Source organism: Podarcis raffonei, chromosome 1 (assembly GCF_027172205.1).
Source record: "Podarcis raffonei isolate rPodRaf1 chromosome 1, rPodRaf1.pri, whole genome shotgun sequence".
Taxonomy (NCBI): Eukaryota; Metazoa; Chordata; class Lepidosauria; order Squamata; family Lacertidae; genus Podarcis; species Podarcis raffonei.
Window position 1 is genome coordinate 128,878,110 of NC_070602.1, and position 24,981 is coordinate 128,903,090.

Genomic DNA, 24,981 nt, shown 5'->3' on the forward strand with positions numbered 1-24,981 from the left:
AGCACTCTCATCTCGCACCTTCTTGGCAAGACTCAAAAGCTCTTATTCCCTCGGAGAGGAATCGAGAGGGAGGGGCGCACACTGTGACAATAATATGTGACAGCTGCACAATGGAGAATGAAAAGACTTTTGGCCTCTGGGGGAGGAAAGGGATCGCGGCAAGAGGAATGGAGGAGGAGGAATTAAAGAACAGGGCCTGAATAATGTCCTATGCTTCAAATATATACTAAGAGTGCATGACATTATTGCAGCCAAACAGGCCTGGCCCTATATGCTGTTTCTATGCCTACAGCAATCTGCTCCTCAAAGAAGGAATTTGAGCAGAAACATTCAAAAGGCATTTCTAAAAAAGCAACAACCAACGTTTGCTTAAAAACATGAGCCCTCCATGTGTTACTGAGCTGGCGCTCCCATAAATTCAATAAATAATAATATATTTTGTGGTTTTATATTTGGATTTTGTTCTGTGAGCTCCGGGTATAGGGCGGTATATAAATTCACTAAATCATCATCATCATCATCCCTGACCTCTGGTCACGCTGGCTTGAGTCCAGCACAATCTGGATAGCCACAGATTTCCAACCCATTGTTTATAAAATCCTAGAAAATACGGAGAAAGTAGATGGAGATATTTTATTTCTTTTCATTATGATTACAAAAAACTGTCTTATAAATGAAAGGGAGTGGTCATTTCTTATAGCCTAATCGTGATAATGAAACTTGGTTAATGAAAAGATATCCCATCTATCTATACCTAGCAACCTACCTACCTGAGACCTTTCTCCCATCTTTCTTCAAATCATAAAGTTAAGTGAAACAATGTTGGATATTAGGGATGAAGAGATTTTATTCCCATGTGTTAAAATCTGGGGTTGCTCAAATTTGGGACGGTGAGTAGCAGTCTAGAAGCTTCTGCTTCTGGTCAGCCACATTTTGCCATGATGCTCCGATACAAAACTGTGCTTAATTTAACTAAAACTAATTGAAACAAGCAGCTTCAGTAAGCATAGTTTGAAGTTGGCTGTTTGAAACCAACCCTAGCTAATGTTGACCACCATTTGTAAGTCAGTGTGACATGACAAACAGTGGCTAAACAAAGACCCACGTGAAAGCTTCTGAACTCCTTCCCCTGGCTCTGTGAGAGAGGGAGCCAAATGTTTGCTATCGCTCTATAATGTTCATTTACGTGGCACTAGACTATGGTTTAGCGTGATGGTCTTGTTTAGATGGAAAACTCTGATTGCCAGGTATGGCCGCATGGTCATGGGAATGCATAAAAGCAGCTCTCTTTTAAACTATCTGGAAGAAGAAGCTTGAACTGTCCATGTGCAAAATAATAATAATAATAATAATAATAATAATAATAATAATAATTTTATTATTTATACCCCGCCCATCTGGCTGGGCCTCCCCAGCAACTCTGGGCGGCTTCCACAGAGACCAAAAATACACTAAAATGTCACCCATTAAAAATGATGGACACTTCGTGTTATGCCTGTTTGCAAATTAATTCATATCTGGAAACCCCATAATTAAATAATAATACTGTATTTTTCCGTGTATAAGACAAAGTTTTTTGCTATAAAAAATTGGGCAAAAATTGGGGGTCATCTTATACACAGATAGTGAATTCAGTGGGGGTGGGTGGGCGATTGGCAGTGGCAACCTTCCCCCCACCCCAAAAGCTCAACCACTCAAGAAATATATATTTCTTAATTTGGGGCTAAAAAAAGGGGGTTGTGTTATACATGGGGGTGTCTTATACATGGAAAAATATGATAATTCTTGCCCATGGTTCAAATGACTGACCACACCTAATCTACTCTGGAGATCTGCCAGTACATTTCTTTTGTGCAATATGAATTGCCTGAAGAGTCAATTGGTGAAGACCACATCACCTTTCTGCACATGCTGGAATGATGCAGTGCTTATATTAATACTTTGGCGTCAATGTCTGTGGCTGCTTGCCCAGTTTTGTCCATTGGTCCGTATAGTTAAAGCTATGGTTTTCCCAGTAGTGATGTATGGAAGTGAGAGCTGGACCATAAAGAAGGCTGATCGCCAAAGAATTGATGCTTTGGAATTATGGTGCTGGAGGAGACTCTTGAGAGTCCCATGGACTGCAAGAAGTTCAAACCTATCCATTCTGAAGGAAATCAGCCCTGAGTGCTCACTGGAAGGACAGATCCTGAAGCTGAGGCTCCAATAGTTTGGCCACCTCATGAGAAGAGAAGACTCCCTGGAAAAGACCCTGATGTTGGGAAAGATGGAGGGCACAAGCTGGAGGGAACGACAGAGGACGAGATGGTTAGATAGTGTTCTCGAAGCTACCAGCATGAATTTGACCAAACTGCGGGAGGCAGTGGAAGACAGGAGTGCCTGGCGTGCTCTGGTCCAGGGGGTCATGAAGAGTCGGACACGACTAAACAACAACAACAACAGGTGCCCAAGATGTCAGTTCTCAATTCTAGCACATTAGTGTGAAGAACTTTTTCCTGTTTGGACTATCTCTTATTGACCAGGTGCCATGCACAATGAGCCCCCTCCCCAACCTCGAAGCTTCCAGTAGACAACCACAGTGGAACTACCTTGTATTTCACATGCCAAGTCCCAAATCAATATTTCAGGAATTTCCTGTGGTGCTGATGTGTTGCTTTGCAAACATAAGCCTCCTTTAAAACCCATAAGGAATATGGGCTACCTTAATTGGTTACTAGGGACGCGGGTGGTGCTTTGGTCTAAACCACAGAGTGTAGGACTTGCCGATCAGAAGGTCGGCGGTTCAAATCCCTGCGATGGGGTGAGCTCCCGTTGCTCGGTCCCTGCTCCTGCCAACCTAGCAGTTCGAAAGCACATCAGAGTGCAAGTAGATAAATAGGTAACACTCCGGTGGGAAGGTAAACGGTATTTCTGTCCGCTGCTCTGGTTCACCAGAGGCGGCTTAGTCATGCTGGGCACATGACCCAGAAACTGCCGACAAACACTGGCTCCCTTGGCCTATAGAGCGAGATGAGAGTGAAACCCCAGAGTCGTCCGCGACTGGACCTAGCGGTCAGGGGTACCTTTAGACCTTTAACTGGTTAGTATGCCTGAAAAGTCTATTGTTGCTGTTTTACTTGTTCAAGGCCCTTGGGTCCAGCATAGACACTTTCCCTCCTTGCTGATCAGAAAACACCTGAAATTTATTAGGTAGTTTCTGATTTAATAATTAGTCAGGCATCAATTGCACAACTCTTTTTATAAACCTGCTTCCTATTGGAGCAGTGTCTGATAATCTAAAAGCATTGTCGGCGCATCAGGAAGAACATGAAAAAAATCATATAACATCTAGAAATTATGGAAGGAACCTACAAGCTTGATGTAATTTCTGACCAAAAGTCTCCAAATGGGGTAGCTTATTGCTGTAAGATAGGTAGGCAACACATCTGTTGTGAATCATAGTGAAAAGGTCTGCTTAGAAGTCAAGGAAACGTCTCCAGGGGAATGTGAATATTATTTCCCTCTAGGTTTCTGGAACTGACGACAGCCCTGCTGCTGGTGGCCATACTAAGATTTATAATGAATATTGCATTGCATGAATATCTATTCTGCCTAGGATAATGAATCTGAGGTGTCACAAAACACCTCCGATTTTGTACTGTTGGAAGAGGAGCTGTAAGCCTGAAGGTCTGTGCCAAGAACCTATTTTTCCTGAACTTTTCCAGGAAGTTTTATTTCTGGGATGTTAAACAGTAAGTTCTTCCATCTTTGCCTTCACATCAGCTTGCAAAGCAGTGAAATCCAGCCAAATATGGCTTCAAAAAAACCAAGAACTGTGGCAGTATTTCTTTATAATCCACAGCATGGCACACCACACTTCTGTGGGATGTGCAACACAGAGCAATCAAGTACAACATCCCTAGAGTGGACATAAAAAGGGGATGTCTGGACCAGCCAGTCGGAACCTCCTGTTTCCTCCTAGGCTGGGACAGACTTCCTCTACATGTGACCAGAAGTGTGCATTACCTCACCTATGCAGGTAACAAAATACCTCAGCGGAAGCTGCCATCTCTCTCTCTGACTACATTCGTCGAAGAAGCAACATCTGCTTAGCCTAAGATGTTTTCTTGGCTTCCAGCCAAGAGAGGACAAAGAGACTATCTCTTTATGGGATAGATTTCAGGTATATTACTTTTGTAACTGAAGTCTGCCTTCTGGGATCCATCTGTGAACAGAATGTGAGTGAGTAAACTCTTTTAATACTTTTATAGAAGACTGTTGTGTCTATTACTTTTATGAGGGACTAAAGGGGAAACTATGGGACGCGGGTGGTGCTGTGGTCTAAACCACTGAGCCTAGGGCTTGCCGATCGAAAGGTCAGCGGTTCGAATCCCTGTGACGCGGTGAGCTCCTGTTCTTCAGTCCCAGCTCCTGCCAACCTAGCAGTTTGAAAGCACATCAAAGTGCAAGTAGATAAATAGGTACCGCTCCGGCGGGAAGGTAAACAGCTGCCCCTTGCGCTGCTCTGACTAAACAGCTTAGTCATGCTGGCCACGTGACCCAGAAGCTGTATGCCGGCTCCCTTGGCCTGTAAAGGGAGATGAGCACTGCAACCCCAGAGTCGGTCACAACTGGACCTAAGGGTCAGGGGTCCCTTTACCCTTTACCTTAAAATGTGGGATGGGTACTCTACGCAGAGGACTAACATCCCTCATATCTTTTAACACCCATTTGCCACTTCATCCCAAATTATGAGAGGGCCTTGCAGTCTTGGATTTCTTTCTCCAATGGTTCCAAAGCTGATTCCTCCTGACCCTTATCCCTGCTCTGGGGAAACGAAGGAGACCGTACTGTGCTTAGCTCTCCTTATAATACAATTCTTTCTGTACTGGAGTCAGTTTCAGCTAAATCTGGGTGGATTCTAACTATCACATTGCGCCTACTGCCAAAGCCTTTGCTTACAAAGCTGCTTTAAGGGACACAGCCCAGTCACTGTGGGATTTTGGCAAGAACTGCTTGCAAGCAGGCCGCCTCTTGCCTGGGTATACTTTTGCAAAAGCCCTGTTTGTGCCACAAAACTCCGCAGCCCATGCCAATGGATGCAAGCACACGTTTGGAAGGCGACTTCTTTCAAAGAACAAACAAACCCACTGCAATCTAAAGAGAATCTCATGAAGATGGAAACACCAGAAAGCACACACAAATGCTAGAGGGACGCTCGAATGTCAGAGGACTCTGGAAATTTCCACGGCTGGCATGTACGTGCATAGTTCCCATTGACCATGAGGATGAATTATCAGTGGCTAAAGCTATCACCAGGGATGTGGGTTAAACCACAGAGCCTAGGACTTGCCGATCAGAAGGTCGCGATTCAAATCCCCGCGACGGGGTGAGCTCCCATTGCTTGGCCCCTGCTCCTGCCAACCTAGCAGTTCGAAAGCATGCCAGTGCAAGTAGATAAATAGGTACCACTCCGGTGGGAAGGTAAACGGCGTTTCCGTGTGCTGCTCTGGTTCGCCAGAAGCGGCTTAGTCATGCTGGCCACATGACCCGGAAGCTGTACGCCGGCTCCCTCGGCCAGTAAAGCGAGATGAGCACCGCAACCCCAGAGTCGGTCACGACTGGACCTAATGGTCAGGGGTCCCTTTACCTTTACCTTAAAGCTATCACCGCTAAATAGAACATCCATGTTCAGAGTCAGGGTGCATCTAAACATTGGGAAACAAAGTGCTTAGATAGGCTGTTGCTTTCATATCCTGTCTGGCCCGTGGGCTTGCTGGAGGAATTTGCCTGGGAAAGAGGGTTCTGCATCAGAAAGAAGATTTGGCTGTTGCCTCCAGCATGACTCTGCTTATCTTCTGATATACCGTATTTTTTCGTGTATAAAATGCCCCCGTGTATAAGACGACCCCTATTTTTTGGGACTCCAAATTAAGGAAATGGGGGGGGGAGAGATTGAACAGAGTTGTTGAGCTTTTATTGTGGGGAATTGCCGTCAATCGCTCACCCGCCTGACTGCCACTGCCAATCACACACCTCGTTGAAGCCCCCGATTGTCTGCCCACTCACCACCAATCGCCCGCCCACTTGCTGCAGCAACAGCCAATCAGCAGCAGCCACCAATCACCCGCCCAAATGCCGCTTACAGTCTCCCCCAAACACCCGCCCCCCCCTTTACACTACCAATATATAAGACGAGCCCCTATTTTTCACAATTAGTTATAATAAAAAAAATCCTTATCTTATACACGGGAAAATACGGTATGTACTTTTGTAGCTCAGTTTGCACACAGCATATAGCAGCAGCAATATATACACGGACATATAGAGGAAAAGAAACGACTGCAGAAACTTTGTCCGCAGACTTTAACAATGGCTTCCTTATTTCAAAAACCGAAGAGCAGGAATGTACACAGTGGGAGAATAGCCGCACTCTCTCTCTAAAAATCAGACACAGTAGCCAACCCAGGTGGTCTTCATCTTAAGCCATACGGAACCCAGGGAGAGCGTTGCAGCTGTTTCCAGTTCACTGTCATCTTAATCATCATTGTGCGTGTCCTCCTCCACCGCTTCGTGCATTAAGACTTTCCATCACTGTCTAACAAATCTTCTGCAGTAAGCAGCATGTAATAATTGCCAGGGGAGCCCTCTTGGTTGCTCCATACCGACCTCACGCTTATGAGGTCACCTGGTCAACCGAAGTATTTATTTTGATATAGATGGGAGAACTAGGCCTGACATCCCTGCTTAATCATGCTAATCACTGTAGGAAAGAACTCGAGATTGGAAATGGCTTGGGAAGGGCTTTGCACTTTGCTTCTCCATCAGACTGCCCGGGGGGGTGGGCAGTGTCATGTTGTTATCTGTCTCCACAACCTCTCCATCACCACCACCTGCTGGGAATAGGAATATCTGATTTTTGACTATAATTCCTGCGCTGCATTGCAGACGGACTCAAAGGCAATTTGGTTTGCCAGTTGCGATGGATTTTGTTAAGGGAGAAGCCCATTGTTCAGCAGGCGTGCTCTGCCATTGACAGGCCCTGTGCCAATTGGGGGAAGGAAGTTTTAGTTGTGATGGCGGATTACAGTTAACAGTTTGTCCGTTCAGCCTGCGGCAACCGTGGCTGAGGGCGCTGGCCCTCTTAAAAACATGAAAACCAACCTTCTCTAGTATGGCCTCAAATGAAGGAACAGCAGCAAAATAATAATATACAAGTCATACCAGAGCCTAGAATGCTTCTTTCTCAATATTCTCAATATTCACAATATGGTGAACTGTGTTCTAAGGTGCTGTCCAGGAATGAAAGCAGTACATTAATGGGCTTTCCAGAGAATCATTATATTGCACCAAAAATAAAAATGGATAGCTGCCTTGCAATCCGAATCTCCCCCCCCCCTCCCCAAGTTAGTGCTTTTTGCAGGGATACTGCTTTTCCCAGCTTTCAAAAACAGCAATGTTTTGATGCTTACAAAATGTGAATCTCCTTCCCCGCCTCACCCACCCTCAGTGAGACGAATACTGGTAGAACAACAAATTCAGAGTTTTATCGTTCGTTTTGCGGTATTTATTTAGTATTAATGTACCCTCCAGTAAAACCTTTCTGACCTTACGTGTATGTAGCATGCTGGAAAGGTGTTTGTGTGTGTGTGTGTGTGGTTTGAGGGGGGAAATGCTGTAAATTGCTTGCTAGATAGGCTTGCACTTTTGCTATGCAAGTGACTGGCCTACAAACAAGATTTTAGCAGGTTCTCTTTTGAACAACTCTGACTATTTAATTAATCTTCAAGCCATTAACCATTCATTTAAAATGCCACTTACAAAATCTTCATTTTGCACATTATCAGCTGGTTTGCAAATAGCTATCCATGAGCAGACGCGTAATGATCTTTCTCTCCCATTCTTAGAGCTTACCAAGCTCATAGTCAATTTTGGCTTCTTAATTACCCGCACACATATTAGCATTTAAAATTAAATGGCAGATTTTTTTTTAAAAAAAAATATTATATGCCCCCGCGCAAAAATGAGTTAACATTCTTATTACTGTGCTGCCTGTTAAAGGAACCACAACCCACTTTTGGTTAAAGGGTACTTTGGCACTTTTCCCACAACAAATACCGTATTTTCCCGTGTATAACACGACCCCTATTTTGGGGGACACAAATTTATGAAAACTGGGAAGATGATCCCCACGTATAAGACGACCCCTGTTTTTTAACATTATTTTAGAGTAAAAATACCTAGTCTTATACCCGAAAAAGTACAGTATATATAGAGAGAGGGGGGAACATTGTGGAGTAGGGTAACATTGATTAAAGAAGAAAACAAGCCCCTGTTCAGAAAGGGATTTGAATCAGAGTCCTAAATTCCTGTTCAGGCTTGAATTTAGTGGCTTGGGCATCACATCAAACAAAATGTAAGAAAGCTAAACCATAGTTTGGCATTATATCCAGATCGAAAAACCATAGTCTGCAACCAGCCAACAAACCAGAAACAACACATTTTGCCGCTACAGTGGTACCTCAGGTTACATATGCTTCAGGTTACATACGCTTCAGGTTACAGATTCCACTAACCCAGAAATAGTGCTTCAGGTTAAGAACTTTGCTTCAGGATGAGAACAGAAATTGTGCTCCGGCGGCGCAGCGGCAGCAGGAGGCCCCATTAGCTAAAGTGGTGCTTCAGGTTAAGAACAGTTTCAGGTTAAGTACAGACCTCCGGAATGAATTAAGTACTTAACCTGAGGTACCACTGTATTAGCAAAACGACCCAATGACCTCCAACCAGATCTGGGGCCCTGCCCCAGCGCCACTGCAGTCTCGCCACTGCAACTGTATCCTTGCACCCGTGTCACAACGCAGTGGCAAGGGCTCAGCAACAAGGGCAACGGCGCTGGGTTGTTGCTGCGGGAAGCCCCAGCAGGGCTGGCTGTGGAGCACTGGCGGGGAATCGATACGCCACCTGAGGCAAATGGCTTCCCCGGCCATGGGTCGAAGTGGGTTTGCATCATTTGCTTGTAAATTCTTAACTATGGGTTGGGATCAAAACTATGGTTAGCAGAAACCATGATTTTGAAGTAATGTCTGAACTGAACCACTGTATGGTTTTAAGCTAGGTACACTGATTATTATTTTCCGTATTGCCAATGCTAGAATTCTAGCCAGAGGTGTAATATTCACAACTGCACATTTCTGCAATGCTATAGTAAGAGGCGTTTTTTGTGCTGCTCAGCCTTTAATTTTTCTGACGTGAAAAATGAAAGACCGCACTCATTACTTCCTACGTCACCTTCCGCCCAAAAAAACCTGCATCAGAAAAATGTGGGAAATGCAGTTAACAACAACGGCCATTCACACATTGCATTTTACTAACTTTTCCCTAGTCATGTATCAATATCCATTTTGGTAAAATCCCATGTGGCGTTAAGTCGAAGACTGTAAAGCACTTTCTTCAGCTGAGGTTGAGAAACAGTAGAATTCATCACATGCATCACTCCCTTCCTCAAATAAGCAGCACCGACGTAATAAAGAGATGGACAAGCCTAGGCTGTTTAAGTGCTACATCGTAATGTTACCAAGCATATCTGACATGACACTTCTAGTTTGGGTGTGTGTGTGTGTGTGTGTGTGTGTGTGTGTGTGAGAGAGAGAGAGAGAGAGAGAGAGAGAGAGAGAGAGAGAGAGCGAGAGCGAGAGAATATTCATATGCAATAGAAAACTGGTTTGGTAAAGGAGTACATTTAATTTTCTTTTTGCGCATGAAAGAAGAAAGAGGAGGGGAAGAATTCTAAAACATTGTTCAAAGTTTAGACCCCTGGTTCCCAATGTGGGGGCACACGTCCCACAGGAGGGCAATTTGATTTTTTAAGGGGGAGAAATTGATTTTTAAGGGGGGCAATTCAAGAATGACCGCTCCCCACATCAAATGGGGGGGCACCTTCTGCAGGGTCGCATGCAGCCCCCTGGATCTCAGTGTGACTCCTGGTAGTACGGGCTGGCTTCATCCTCCCCAGGCTGGAGACCTGGAGGTCTCCGCCTACATCAGCCAGTCGCACAATCCCGCCTGGGGAGGCGTTGCCAGGATATTGGCCAGGTAAGGGGAGGGACCATCCTGCCCAAACAACAGTTGGGCAGCAGTTGGGCATGAAGCGGTGACGCACGCCCCCCCCCTTCCGGCGATGATCCCAGGGTTCCCCGCTAAAGGGGTCTTGAGGTATTGGCCATACGCTGAGAGGTTGCCATTGCTCTCCCCTCCAACGGTGGCGAAAAGGGGTGGGTGGGCGGGCTCTCTGCTTGAACATATGTTCTCCAGAGCCAGCCCAACCCCCACACATTCTGGATAACCCTGATGTCTCAGGATCCCTGCGATGGGGTGAGCTCCCGTTGCTCGGTCTCTGCTCCTGCCAACCTAGCAGTTCAAAAGCACACCAGTGCAAGTAGATAAATAGGTACCACTCCGGCGGGAAGGTAAACGGTGTTTCCGTGCGCTGCTCTGGTTCACCAGAAGCGGCTTAGTCATGCTGGCCACATGACCCGGAAGCTGTACGCCGGCTCCCTAGACCAATAAAGCGAGATGAGCACCGCAACCCCAGAGTCGGCCACGACTGGACCTAATGGTCAGGGGTCCCTTTACCTTTACCTAACTGTGAATTTTACAGACAGCAAATCATCCACCAGCTACGACAGGATGGATTAACACCATACTGGTAAACATATGGTTTTAGCGCTTGCATTTGGGATTATTTCTTGGGTTTTGATGTATAGAAAGGCTTCTAATTATTGGAATAGCTTTGACAGTAATGTCCTGTAATGAGTAGGACTTTAAAACCGGGTACTTTGTAGAGGGAGCTATGACTAGCTGTATGTCAGTATGAGGTACACTGATCAAGCCACAGAGATCTTTCATTATAAGATGCCTCATAATTTTATAAAATCATTAAAGGGATGATAATACATTTTTCACCGGAGAAAATAAGTGATTGCATGAGTTTTAATTCAATCCTCTATGGTAATGGCCCATGACTGGAATTCTAAGACTGAGATGAAGTAATCTGGGTTCTGTTTGTTGAAGCTAAACAACTAAACGTGAGCGCTGTGCACAGACCCCCCCCCCCATTCTGATTCGTGGCCTCAGTTTGTAAATCTGGATTGGACCTGATTCAGTCTTGACTGGTCGGACCCGATCCTATTTGCCCTGGATCACGATCCGGAAAATACAAATCTCTAGAAATCCCGTTGAATTGCATAGCCAAACCAAAATGGCAATAACTTTCTTGCTGTTGCCCCCCCTCCCGCTACACATATGAGCAGGGAGAAATAATATAAGTAAAGGTAAAGGGACTCCTGACCATCAGGTCCAGTCGTGACCGACTCTGGAGTTGCGGTGCTCATCTCGCTTTATTGGCCGAGGGAGCCGGCGTACAGTCATGTGGCCAGTATGACTAAGCACCATATTTCAAAAAGTGAAATTTCCTTCCTTCATCTTGGTCTGGTGGACTTGACCTACTGAGGGAACTACTGACCCACAGACTGGCCGTGGGTGGCTACTTCCACGTGGCAAGCCATCTGCAATTCTTGATGCCACTACATATCTTGCTATCTGGAGGCCTGCAGTGGTACCGTAGTGGCCATCTGAGGCAGCCTATACAGTCATACCTTGGGTTACAGACGCTTCAGGTTGTGCGTTTTCGGGTTGCACACCGCACCAAACCCAGAAGTACCAGAACGGGTTACTTCTAGGTTTCGACGCTCACGCATGCGCAGAAACACTAAATTGCACTTTCCGCATGCGCAGAAGCGCCAAATCGTGACCCACGCATGCGCAGGTGCGGCGCTGCAGCTTGCGAACGCAACCTGAGCGTCCTCTGCATGTGGCCACTGTTACAAGTGCCCATTGTAATTGCCCATTATTTTTAATTTTCTCAGAGAGAAGAGTCTTCTTTTCGGTAGCAGCCTTCGTTTCCAAAGGAACCGTTTGCGAACAATTTATGGCTGTGGTTCGGATTTATAGGAAACACTGAACATAGTCAAGTCTTCTAAGAGATCTAGGGCACCACAAAAAAAGCAATCTTACAAAGAAAATTGTTCTCCTGGTATGGCGGGCTCCCATAGACAGGCACGAGCAATAGCATGCATATAGATATCAAGCTTTTGAAAGTTCAGGGGGCTGGTAAAATAAATAAATAAAGCAACCTGGGGGTTCACAGCCTGAGATTCTGCTAGAAAGAAAATGCCCTGATAAACCCTGGCTTTTCATTCACACCATTACTTTATGATAATACGCTCAGCTTGTTCTCATCCTCTAGCGTAGCCTAGCAGGTGTTACAAAGCGCAGCAGTAAAGTTTCTTGAAGTTCCTAGATTGGAAGTATTGATGCAGATTAATAGAATGAGACCACGGTTGAACCACATAGCATTATTGGGGTCACCAACGATAGCTTCTTTTAATTGTCAGTGCTGCTTTTAAGATGCTTAACTGCAATATATTATCCGAATGATCAGTCAGGATGCTGGGTCCATACAAAACACATATACAAATATTGGGTATGAATCATGTAATGTTTGATTGAATCCGTATGCTGCCTCATAACATAAAAGTTATCTAGTCAGCTTACAATGCTGCTGGATTCAGTATGGGCTTTCGGTGGCCATTTCTGATTTAATGATTACACTATAAACATATATAGATAGATGATAGATAGATAGATGATAGATAGATAGATGATAGATAGATAGATGATAGATAGATAGATGATAGATATATCCTGTTAACCTCAGGATAACATATATTCTTATCCTGTTAACCTCAGGAACTATTAATATCTGGCCCAATAGTTAGTTCTGAACCTCTTTCCAATTTAGCACATGAGTAGGCAAACTAAGGCCTGGGGGCCGGATGCGGCCCAATCGCCTTCTCAATCCGGCCCGCAGACGGTCCGGGAATCAGCGTATTTTTACATGAGTAGAATGTGTGCTTTTATTTAAAATGCACCTCTGGGTTATTTTGGGGGCATAGGAATTAGTTCATTCCCCCCCCCCAAAAAAAATATAGTCCGGCCTCCCCACAAGCTCTGTGGGACAGTGGACCAGCCCCCTGCTGAAAAAGCTTGCTTACCCCTGCTTTAGCACATAAAGGAAGTTCTAAAATGGTATTGATTCCTGCAAAAGAGTCTTAAACGAATTAATCTATACACAAGTCCATACTATTTACTGTTCCTTTAACCAAAATTAGGACTAGTGATAGCGCTGACAAGCAAATTATACAAACCTTAGTAACAACCATTCATTTTTACTCTTCCAGCATAGGTTCCAACTCCCTGGGGCCCTGGGTGCCCAAGCACCCACAAAACTCCCCATGAAGGGGCTAGGCACCCACAAAATTCAGTGCCAGGGCCATGCATGGTACCTATGGCACCGGGGACCCACAGTCGCAGGGCCAAACTGGCACTCCTGTCTTCTAATTTGTCTAGCTGTTTGCTGTTTTAGAGTGTTGTTTGTGTTGTACTTTTGTATTGTTTTATTGTTGTTAGCCGCCCTGAGCCCAGCTTCGGCTGGGGAGGGCGGGATATAAATAAAAATTATTATTATTATTATTATTATTATTATTATTATTATTATACTTTCACATACTGCCGCCACCTTCAAGAGGTGTCACAATTTATTGTAGCACACAGGAAGTCTAATCAAGCTCTCTTTTATTTTTATTTTGTATTATCAAATGCCAACTTTCAGAATCTCATGGTGACGGCTCCACAACTGTGCCTGCGAATCTGTGTTTTCTTGTTTAACTCATACGGGGGGTGGGGAATACTATATTTCTTATTGCTATCAACCTGGAAGCTTGACAGTAAGGATTAAAAATGGCTCCTCTCTCCCTGCTTGGTTATTGGAAAGGACCTGAAAGGTAATCTGTCTTGCAAAGCCACGCTTTACAGTCTGCATAAAAGTGCCGCGATTCTCAGTCCTCCCTCCGACTTAATTGAAAGCGCATAATATCACACAACAGGGGAAATGTAAACTGTAAGCATACATAGTAAATCACTGCATATGGTACAAAAGCTGGTTGCTAATGGCGCCGAATGATCACGGGGGCAAAAAAGCACAATTTGAGCACACAAGTCTTTTATGCTGCAAAATAACAAGTTCTTCAGAGCAGGAAGCAGGAAGGAAAAAACCCACTTATTTGGTAGTGCCGCAATTGGATTGGAGTCAGGTCAATTCTGTCAATTTTGTGAAGTAGAAGCCTTTTAACAATGATTTCGATTTTATCATGACCTTGAGTGGCGGGACTAGAACTGGCGCAAATGTAAAGCGAATACACTGTTTGCATTTAAACAAATATTCCTTGATCATTCGCAATAACTTAGCCAACCCAAGTAAAATTGCAACAGTGCTGAAGCAAAGCTATAATCTGGATCTCTCCTCTTGTAAAGAGTGGATTTGGGAGTGGAAAAACCTGAAGCTTAGCTCCTTGACATTCCGATCATAAACATTTCTACTGTTTAATTTCCCTACCTCATTACTTTGTCATAACATCACAGTTTGCGATGGTGCTGCCGTGCTACAGCCATTCGTGTACGCTAGCCAAAGTGGTAATATGTCCATGCGACAAACCTTGCAGAAAACATGTTAGACACAAAACCAGCCTGCCCTCATAGACTGATGGAACCTAGTATGTTCCTGAATGTTCTGTCTTTTGAGGTCAAGCCTTCTTTGTATTCCCTTTTGGTGCCTGCTAAAAGCATTCTTGTTTAGGCAAGCCCTCCCCAGATTCTTAGAAAGTTGAGGTAATCTTAAACTCTTTCAATATTTTAACTTTTGCATGTTTGTAAAGTACAGTTGTGATTTCCCCCCCTTGATTTTACCGTTTTATCTTTTGCAAACTGCTTTGAGGATTTTTAACAACCAAGTGGTGTACCTTGGTTCTTGAAGTCCGTTCAACTTCTGAAAACGTTCGAAAACTACGACGTGGCTTCCGATTGGCTGCAGGAGCTTCCTGCATTCAACCGGAAGCCCCGGAAACCCCGGCACACGTTCGGGTTCCAAAAAACGTTTGCAAACCGGAACACTCACTTCTGGGTTTGCGGCGTTCGGGAGCCAAAACGTTTGAGTCGCAAGGCGTTCGACAACCAAGGTACGACTGTATAAATTTCATGACATAAACAAACAACATGCTATTTTGTTACATCTGCAAATATTTGCAGGTGCAATAATTTCCATGATATGAATCACTACCTCTCCACAGGAGCGTGCTGATGAGACGGCTTGTTTATCCTCGCATACAGTCCTTCAAGGTGGTCCCTGTCCACTGGCACTGGAGGGCTGTCACACCCAAAGTTTTCCGACACAGGTGGAGAAGATGGTCTGTACGCACTGGCAGGTGGATACATTTCTCGGAAGTGATTGACTTGTGCGTAATTGGGGTCTGTCTCGTCGTCGTCAATATCAGGCAGAGGGCCCACGGGGCCAGGGGAATACTCGGCAAGCCCCCTGGCCTGCTTCTGCCGCAGCTCCTGATGTTTCGCACCAATCCTAGGAGACAAGACAACAAAGCTCAGAGTTTGCATCAACATCTAGCGAAGCAAAGCATGCGACTTCTGGAGGCAACAGTTGTTTTGCATAGGCAACAAAAACCACAGCTAGAACCTTAGGAAACATCTCACGCGTTATAATCATGCTCCAGCATTTAACGCAACATATATCAAGCAAGCACGTCAATCATAAATCCACCACGATTCGCAACAGATAAGCACCCCATCGTCATCCAAGTATTGGCAACGTGGTGACCCATATCCTAACTGAACAAACATGCATTCCTTTGAGGATTATGAAAAAGACATCTCTATAACAGGTCCATATTAAATGCCTGACGAAAAGTACCATATTTTTTGCTCTATAAGACTCACTTTTTCCCTCCTAAAAGGTAAGGGGGGATGTGTGTGCGTCTTATGGAGTGAATGCAGGCTGCGCAGCTATCCCAGAAGCCAGAACAGCAAGAGGGATTGCTGCTTTCGCTGTGCAGCGATCCCTCTTGTTGTTCTGGCTTCTGAGATTCAGAATATTTTTTTTCTTGTTTTCCTCCTCCAAAAACTAGGTGCGTCTCATGGTCTGGTGCGTCTTACAGAGCGAAAAATACGGTAACTTCTTCTGTGCATGTGAATTAACAGATAACGTTATCAGTGCCACTTCCTCTCATTTGTGAGAAGTGCAATAATGTGGGCATATAAATGCAAGGGGGGTTGGGTTGCCTGAAGAGTCAAAAAGACCAGAGTCAGTTCACTAGGGATTTTTGGACCCCCTCCCCCACTTAAGTGGGGGGACATCATACCTCATTATACAGAGGCTAGGGACAGAGTAAGACAGGGAAGAAATGAATAGAAGCCTGACAGAGATGAATTGGTACATATAAGTGAATTAAAGACTATTACTGGCAGTACTCCACTGTGATAAAGCCTTAAGTGGTATTACAAAATGCGGCAGCTAATCAGTGCCATTGTGTAATCTGCTGGGAATAAGAACGGTAAAAACATACCCAGGTATAATTTCAAACCTCGCCAAATTCAGATGATTCAACATTTGCTTTGCAACTGAAAACTTTAAACAAGGCGCTATTAATATGAAACTTAAACGTTCAGCTGCCACACTCCATAATTAAAGCAACGGAAAAGATCACAGCAGCAAGATGAGCCCTGGTACGCAGAGAGCAGGGAATGAAAGGCAAGAGATGGATTAAAGCTCAGGAAAGCTGCCAATTAAAAAAAGCCAGGCTTTACCCACCATTATTAAATTCTGGAGAACAGAAGATGCTCCTGGAAGCAAGTAGGTGTAGAGGATGTATGAAAAGAATGGCGAGAGAATAATAAGTGTTTTTTTAAAGCATCAACTTTTGAAGTTGGAGGAAAATCAAGAACCAGTAAACGAGTAACTTTGGATGGCAAATTAGGGAAAAACACACACCAAGAATTAGGTAAACTAGGCAGAGAAGAGGGGAAATAGATTCCTCTAGAAAATGAACACAAATGAGAAGGCATGAAGACATTAAAGCTTATACAATGCTTGCTACCCAGTAAATGTAAAAGTATTATACTACTGTGTCTTTCACTAAGAATGATTGTGAAATCAGAGGACCTCTTCATATGGCTTTAGGTATATATATGCCAAGGACATATCTAAAATTGAAGATGCGGGCATCGTGTAAAAGAGGTTTGTAAACCCATGTATACAGGCACACAAGGTTAGATAGCCTTGATCAGCTCCAGTTCTTCATAAGTTGTACACTCAGTGCGAAACTTGGGTTTAGTGTTGTGTGAATAGCCAGAGTGCAAACTGCAAAACCTGATGGTTTTACACGACAGTTTCTCATTCAGTGCTGGGAAACTGGAGGCAAACACAGGTCCCTAACGCATGCAGAGACAGATAACCCCCTGTGTGCATTCGCCATACGCAGGGATCCATAAATCTTGAGGGAAAGTGGAGTGGGGAAGAGAGAATCACAGTTTCTCAACAGCTAAATGTTAACTTTGATTGTGCAAATACATCATATCTGCAACAAAAATGCCGCCTGAAGGAAAGAAGTCTGGATCTTCCGTATTAAAGAAGTAATAGCGGCGCTTTTTTATAAGGTCTTTCTAGACAAAATAAGTTTATCCCTTTAACCCATTTACTGAGTTCCCTACCTTTAAACTCATAGACAAGTTCTTTCCTGAACACTTCAAAAATCTTAGCTACCCATTTTGATCTTCTCTCCCCCTTCCCATCATCTTCATAGCCACCCAAGAACCCCTCATGGTAGCAGGATATCACAGTCCATCAATATTTTGTATGGGCTGCAGGATTGTGCAGTATCTCCTCCAGTCCCCCATCGTTCTGCCCGGACACTGAGGTCCAGCGCCGAGGGCCTTCTGGCGGTTCCCTCACTGGGAGAAGCGAAGCTACAGGGAACCAGGCAGAGGGCCTTCTTGGTAGTGGCACCCACCCATCAGATGTCAAAGAGATAAACAACTACCTGACATTCAGAAGACATCTGAAGGCAGCCCTGTTCAGAGAAGCTTTTAATGTGTGATATTTTAATGTATTTTTAATCTTGGTTGGAATCTCCCCAGAGTGGCTGGGGAAACCCAACCAGATGGGCAGGGTACAAATAAATCATCATCATCACCATTATTATTATTATTATTATTATTATTATTATTATTAGCTTTGAAACTAGTTTCCAAACCCTGCTTAATAAAGAACCCAAGTTATGTGGGATATCCAGCCTCATATAACCAACACGCTTAACTCTAATTAATACATTAAGGGGTTAAGACCACAGAGTAAGTTATCCTGCCAGGCTGAGCTAGGTCACCCCTCCTCACTTTGGGATGAAGCCTTTGTTCTTCCATTCAACCATGTGAACTCTACCAGCAAGGTCTAAACTGGGTGCTCAAAGCTTAGACCATGCGGCTTAAGTAAGCCACATTTGCGTTTATATACCAATAATTTAGAAACCCTTGCCATTTTGGAATCTTTGTTTTGCTGCCTATATTTTCTTGCTATGTGGAAAAACACATGAATCTGACCTTTGGGGGGTTTGTAAGTAAACCACTTTCAACTTACCAAACGTGCGGTCTCTTTCTACGCTAAGGGAACTTTGGAAGTGACTTAGAAGGGGATGTTTTAAAGGTCGAACATTTCCATGCTTTACTTTGCTGCATGTTTTGTGATTTTAAATCTCTGTTGGGCTTCTCTCACCAAAGAATAAGGTAACGGTAAAGGGACCCCTGACCATTAGGTCCAGTCGTGGCCGACTCTGGGGTTGCAGCGCTCATCTCGCTTTATTGGCCGAGGGAGACGGCGTACAGCTTCCGGGTCATGTGGCCAGCATGACTAAGCCGCTTCTTGCGAACCAGAGCAGCGCATGAAAACGCCATTTACCTTCCCGACAGAGCGGTACCTATTTATCTACTTGCAGTTTGACGTGCTTTCGAACTGCTAGGTTGGCAGGAGCTGGGACCGAGCAACAGGAGCTCACCCCGTTGCGGGGATTCGAACCGCCGGCCTTCTGATCGGCAAGTCGTAGGCTCTGTGGTTTAACCCACAGTGCCACCCGCATCCCTGCCCCAAATCTGGTTCTACGGCATTCTCCTTTTATGATGCCGTACTACATTTTCCCTTTTACCCAAACCGAAAAAGTTAGCCCTAACTGATGGTTAAGGGGCCAGTGCCAAAATAAAGGCACATGGGGCTCACTTGCTGAAGGCAGTGATTTGGAAAGAAAACCCATTATCTATTTCTGATCCTTTAATCATGAGCACAAACACCCTATCTGCAATCACTGCAATGCCCCTATACAGAATGCTTATTGTTAAATGGAGGCAAGAACAAGCCTCTAGGATGGTAGGGGGGGGGTTGGGGTTGGGGTTTTTTTTTTTTTTTTGCATTCTTCAGATGCAAGCAATCCCCAGAAAGTTGGAAGAGCTGTAAACAAACAAAAATAGGATTAAGGAGAGGCTTTGAGGTTGCCACAGATAAAAAATAAAGAATGAACATTTCCTTTTATTTCCATAATGTAACAATCCCTAGCACACAAGTAATTAGTGAACAGATTTTTTTCAAAAATAAATAAATGAAAGAGGCTCAATTCTCCGAGGGTCACTGAAAGAAAGATGAAAGAAAGATCACATAACAGCGAGAGAGAGAGAGAAGCAGAGGCCCGGTCTGCCCATTCAACGTCTTGATGGAACAAATGCATGGATATATATGTAGAAAGTTAAAACCCGATCAATTTTTGTCAACAGAAACAATCCTTCCTGGGAGAGTGGAGCCTATGGATCCCATTGTCATTGAATGCCTGCTGCATGGCAACAACCAAGATGGATTTCCATTGCAAATAAAGGTAAGAAACGTCAATACCAAAGACATTTGGAGTGGGGGGCGCAACTGAATGGATGCTCTCTAGCTCTCTCTTACACACAGAGTGCTTTCAAGAGAAATTATAATGTAGAAAATATTTTTTTTTTTACACACCCCACTATAGGGTTTTGTTTACAAATGAAGACTGATTTTTAAAATAATAATAATAATCTGTCAGTCAATTGATTAGCGTCTGTTTCTGAATGCTTCTGTCTTCAGCTGTCATAGATTCATAGAGTTGGAGGGACCACAAGGATCATCTAGTCCAGGCATGGCCAAACTCGGCCCTCCAGCTGTTTTGGGACTACAACTCCCATGATCCCTAGCTAACAGGACCAGTGGTCAGGGATGGTGGGAACTGTAGTCCCAAAACAGCTGGAGGACCAAGTCTGGCCATGCCTGATCTAGTTCAACCCCCTACAATGAAGGGATTTTTCACCCAACGTGGCGCTCGAACCCACGACCTGAGATTAAGAACCTCATGCTCTACCGATTGAGTTGTATCTGACTGACCAAGGTCTGAAGGCAGGATGTTCAGTTGGCTTCCCTTGAATTATCTCTGCTGATATCAGTTGAGTGTTATCTCACTGTATACCAGTTGTACAAGTGACAATAAAGTATTTCAATATTGACATCAAGTTAGTTTTGCCTTACGTCCAGAATTTCCTGGACACACCCAGAATACTGTAGTGGGAAGCAGTCTCTGGGCAGAAATTGCTGCAATGTCTGGGAAAATCCAGACGCATGGCAATCCATGTCGGCTGTGTCATTTTTGCTGATTTTCCTTAAAAACAGCTCCAAAATCTTCTTCCTTCTTCCTTCCATTTTGGGGCAAATAACATTTTTTGCTGCTGTAGTTCAACAGCTTTGGCCCAACCCCCCAAAACTCAACAACTTTTGTGTCCGGATGTTCACTTTTGAAATATGGCAACCCTACATCAAGTGAGAATCTTGTCCATTTGAGACATAGCTTTTGTGCCAGACATGGGAAAGCCTACTAGTATTAGAAAACTCCCGAGTAGTGTTAAATATGTGTATTTTGCACTGCAAATCACGCTTCTGAAAATGTAATGAAGGAAGGTTATACTGGGCTAACCTCCAGAATTAAGAAAGAGTTCTTGAAAGGTTAACAGATTGAGGTTGAATCCTGACAAGACTGAAGTACTGTTTTTGGGGGACAGGGGGCGGGTGGGTGTGGGGGACTCCCAGGTCCTGAATGGGGTAACTGTACCCCTAAAGCACCAGGTGCGCAGCCTGGGAGTCATTTTGGACTCACAGCTGTCCATGGAGGCGCAGGTCAATTCTGTGTCCAGGGCGGCTGTCTACCAGCTCCATCTGGTATGCAGGCTGAGATCCTACCTGCCTGCGGACTGTCTTGCCAGAGTGGTGCATGCTCTAGTTATCTCCCACTTGCACTACTGCAATGCGCTCTACGTGGGGCTACCTTTGAAGGTGACCCGGAAACTGCAATTAATCCAGAATGCGGCAGCTAGACTGGTGACTGGGAGTGGCCGCTGGGACCACATAACACCGGTCCTGAGAGATCTGCATTGGCTCCCAGTACGTTTCCGAGCACAATTCAAAGTGTTGGTGCTGACCTTTAAAGCCCTAAATGGCCTCGGTCCTATATACCTGAAGGACCGTCTCCACCCCCATCGTTCAGCCCGGACACTGAGGTCCAGCGCAGAGGGCCTTCTGGCGGTTCCCTCATTGCGAGAAGTGAGGTTACAGGGAACCAGACAGAGGGCCTTCTCGGTAGTGGCGCCCGCCCTGTGGAACGCCCTCTCTTCACATGTGAAGGAAATAAGCAACTATCTTCTTTTTAAAAGACATCTGAAGGCAGCCCTGTTTAGGGAAGTTTTTAATATTTAATGCTGTATTGTTCTTAACACTTGATTGGAAGCCGCCCAGAGTGGCTGAGGAAACTCAAGAAGATGGGCGGGGTATAAATAATAAATTATTATTATTATTATTATTATTATTATTATTATTATTATTATTATTATTATTATTATTACAAGTATGGGAACAGTCAAACCAATTGGATAACTATCCCATGAGGTAGATGAAGTTGTAACCATGGCTGTTCGTATTCTGGGAATTTTGATGAACATGATGCATTTTTAACAACAGCTACAGCTGGGATAGCTCAGTTGGTACAGAATGAGATGCTTAATCTCAGGGTTGTGTGCCGAAAGATTCCTGCATTGCAGAGGAATGGACTAGTTGACCCTCATGGTCCCTTCGAACTCTACAATTCTACAATTCTATACTATTCATAGATTTGTTTTCTTGATAGATTTGAAATGCAATGTTAAAGAGGATTAATAAAATAAGAGTTCCTGCCTAATTATATTATCCACCCATTAGATCTGTACAACCAAGGCACAAAGAGAGGAATTCTTTGTGGTTGCTCCCAAGTGGCCTCCTTGCATTGACATGCCAGCATATGATTTTACAGCTTATATTGTTGAATATGCCCGTTTTCCACTGTCAGGCAGGTATACTGGATTTGCGTGCCAAGACCCTCAAGCCATCCCCCATTAGAATAAAGAAACTCACACTGACACAGAATTTTGGTTGAAGGTTAATGGGCAAAATTTAGGCCACAACTTTATTGATTATAGCAAATGTGAGTGGTATTGGTTTAAAGAGATAAAGGTAAAGGGACCCATGGCCATTAGGTCCAGTCGTGGCCGACTCTGGGATTGCTGCGCTCATCTCACTTTATAGGCCGAGGGAGCCAGCGTACAGCTTCCGGGTCATGTGGTCAGCATGACTAAGCCGCTTCTGGCGAACCAGAGCAGCGCATGGAAATGCCGTTTACCTTCCCGCCGGAGTGGTACCTATTTGTCTACTTGCACTTTGACGTGCTTTCGAACTGCTAGGTTGGCAGGAGCAGGGACTGAGCAACGGGAGCTCACCCCGTCGTGGGGATTCGAACCACCGACCTTCTGATCAGCAAGTCCTAGGCTCTGTGGTTTAACCCACAGCACCACCCGCGTCCCACGGTATTGGCTTAGGCATTGGCAAAAGACTATATTGGACTCCTGACCGCTTTGCAGGAAGTCAGTAAGGGTAAACCACCAAAAGAGGGAGCTGCTTCGGGGGAACCCGCCTGCATCTCCCTCGGTGTTCCCAGAGGCCTGGCATGGCCCTAGCCCCTCAACCGGACTTCGGACAGGATCCAGGTCCCGGATTCCTTTAATGGAATACCCTTGGACAATGGAGGAGCAGGCGGTGGCTGACCTCCCCTCCCCCACTCATCAATAAGCCAATGCCTAACCGTCAAACCTTACAAAGTAGTGACGATTGCTAAGAGGTAGGCGAAAAACCAAAAGGCTAGTGCCAATTCGCCAAATGGAAAAATTCCTACCAGTTCTCTGTCCCAAGACGGGCGACCAACCGAAGTCCAAAGCAAGGCCAGAGGACACCCAAATTAAAGGGAGGGTGGGCGGGTGTTCGGCAGCATGAAGCAGGTGCTTGGCACATGTCACACTGCCACTTTTATACCCCCCAGGATCACCCCACTCAAAATGATTGGCCAATAGGCCTGGGGTGATCGTGGTGCCACCCCGGTGTGAGGGTATTGCTCCACTCATGCCAGGGTGGAGGGAACTGGGTTGAGGGCCTGCCAGCAACCAGGACCGTCTTTTAAGATGATCCAACTTACTTCATAGGGCTCTGATCGAATCATTCTATACAACTGTGCATACAGTGGTACCTCGGGTTAAGTACTTAATTCGTTCTGGAGGTCCGTTCTTAATCTGAAACTGTTCTTAACCTGAAGCACCACTTTAGCTAATGGGGCCTCCTGCTGCCACCGCACTGCCGGAGCACAATTTCTGTTCTTATCCTGAAGCAAAGTTCTTAACCTAAAGCACTATTTCTGGGTTAGTGGAGTCTGTAACCTGAAGCGTATGTAACCTGAAGCGTATGTAACCCAAGGTACCACTGTATTTGGTCTTCTGGTGCATTGCTAAACATTTTAAAAGCTGGTGTCAAATCAAATGCAAACCATGGAGACTATATTATTATTATTATTTATTAAATTTGCATACCAACAGATTGCAGGGCGGCTCACAACACAGAACTACAATATAAAAAACACAGAATACAGTGGTACCTCAGTTTAAGAACTTAATCCGTTCCGGAAGTCCATTCTTAAACCGAAACCGTTCTTAAACTGAGGCGTGCTTTCCCTACTGAGGCCTCCTGCCCTTCCACCGTTCGGCTTCTGTTCATCTTCCGAGGCAAAGTTCGTTAGCCAGAAAACCTACTTCTGGTTTTGCGGAGTTCGTTGCCCAAATAGTTCATTAACAGGACTATTCGTAGACCGAGGTACCACTGTACATAACAGAAATAAGAACAAAGGCCACACAATAACCCCCTCTTCCTCAACCTATATGAGTTAGGGTGTTATTTGTCCTCCTGCCTCATGAATGTACTCCCTACAGGGTCTCCCTAACAATAAACTCAAATCTCAGTGTGGTTATTCTATGGCAAATACACCCAGCTGCCTGACTGGTTCAGTATTAGCTTTGCTGCTGAGGGAACTGCTAGCCAAATAGATTATTCCCCGGTTGCTGCTATGGGGAAAATGTGTGTTGTGGCTCAAAGTGCAGGTTAACACTTAAGTCATAAGCAGAGCCGTTTGTGAGTGCAATTATTCACAATATTGATCATGCACCAAAATGGGCAACACGAGAGTCCAGGATTCTAAGGATCTCTGCTTTAATTTGAAAGAAAAACCCAAGTTTCCAGTTGTTACGTCTGGTAAAAAATTGCTGCAAGTTTCTGGATTATGTCTGCTGGAAACTCAGACGCCACTGCTTGCACATATCATTCTTTGCCAAACCTCTGAGGCAGAACCAGTGAAAATCTCTTCGCCTTCCTTTCTGTGCTGGTGGAAGTACCCTCTGGGTCAAAGAGTCTTTAGGCCGCAAAGAGATGGTTGAATGCAGCCTACAGTGTGTCTCTCTCAAGAGGATTATTGTGAAGATAAAATGGGAAAAGAAGAGCCATATACGTCACCTTTAGCAAATTGAGCAAAGGCGGTATATGATTGTGATAAACAAACTAACAGCAGGCCCATGGGTGAACGTTAGTGA

The 24,981-nt window shown here is 44.7% G+C and overlaps 1 protein-coding gene across 3 annotated transcripts in view; it reads right to left on the bottom strand.

Moving 5' to 3' along the window:
- PARD3B (par-3 family cell polarity regulator beta) overlaps window positions 1–24,981 on the bottom strand; it is a 617,714-nt gene that overhangs the window by 156,738 nt on the left and 435,995 nt on the right. For all 3 annotated transcript variants that reach the window (XM_053366051.1, XM_053366062.1, XM_053366043.1), the window contains one exon: window positions 15,212–15,508. In XM_053366051.1, the coding sequence (XP_053222026.1) occupies window positions 15,212–15,508 (297 nt within the window). The remainder of the gene's footprint in view (window positions 1–15,211; window positions 15,509–24,981) is intronic.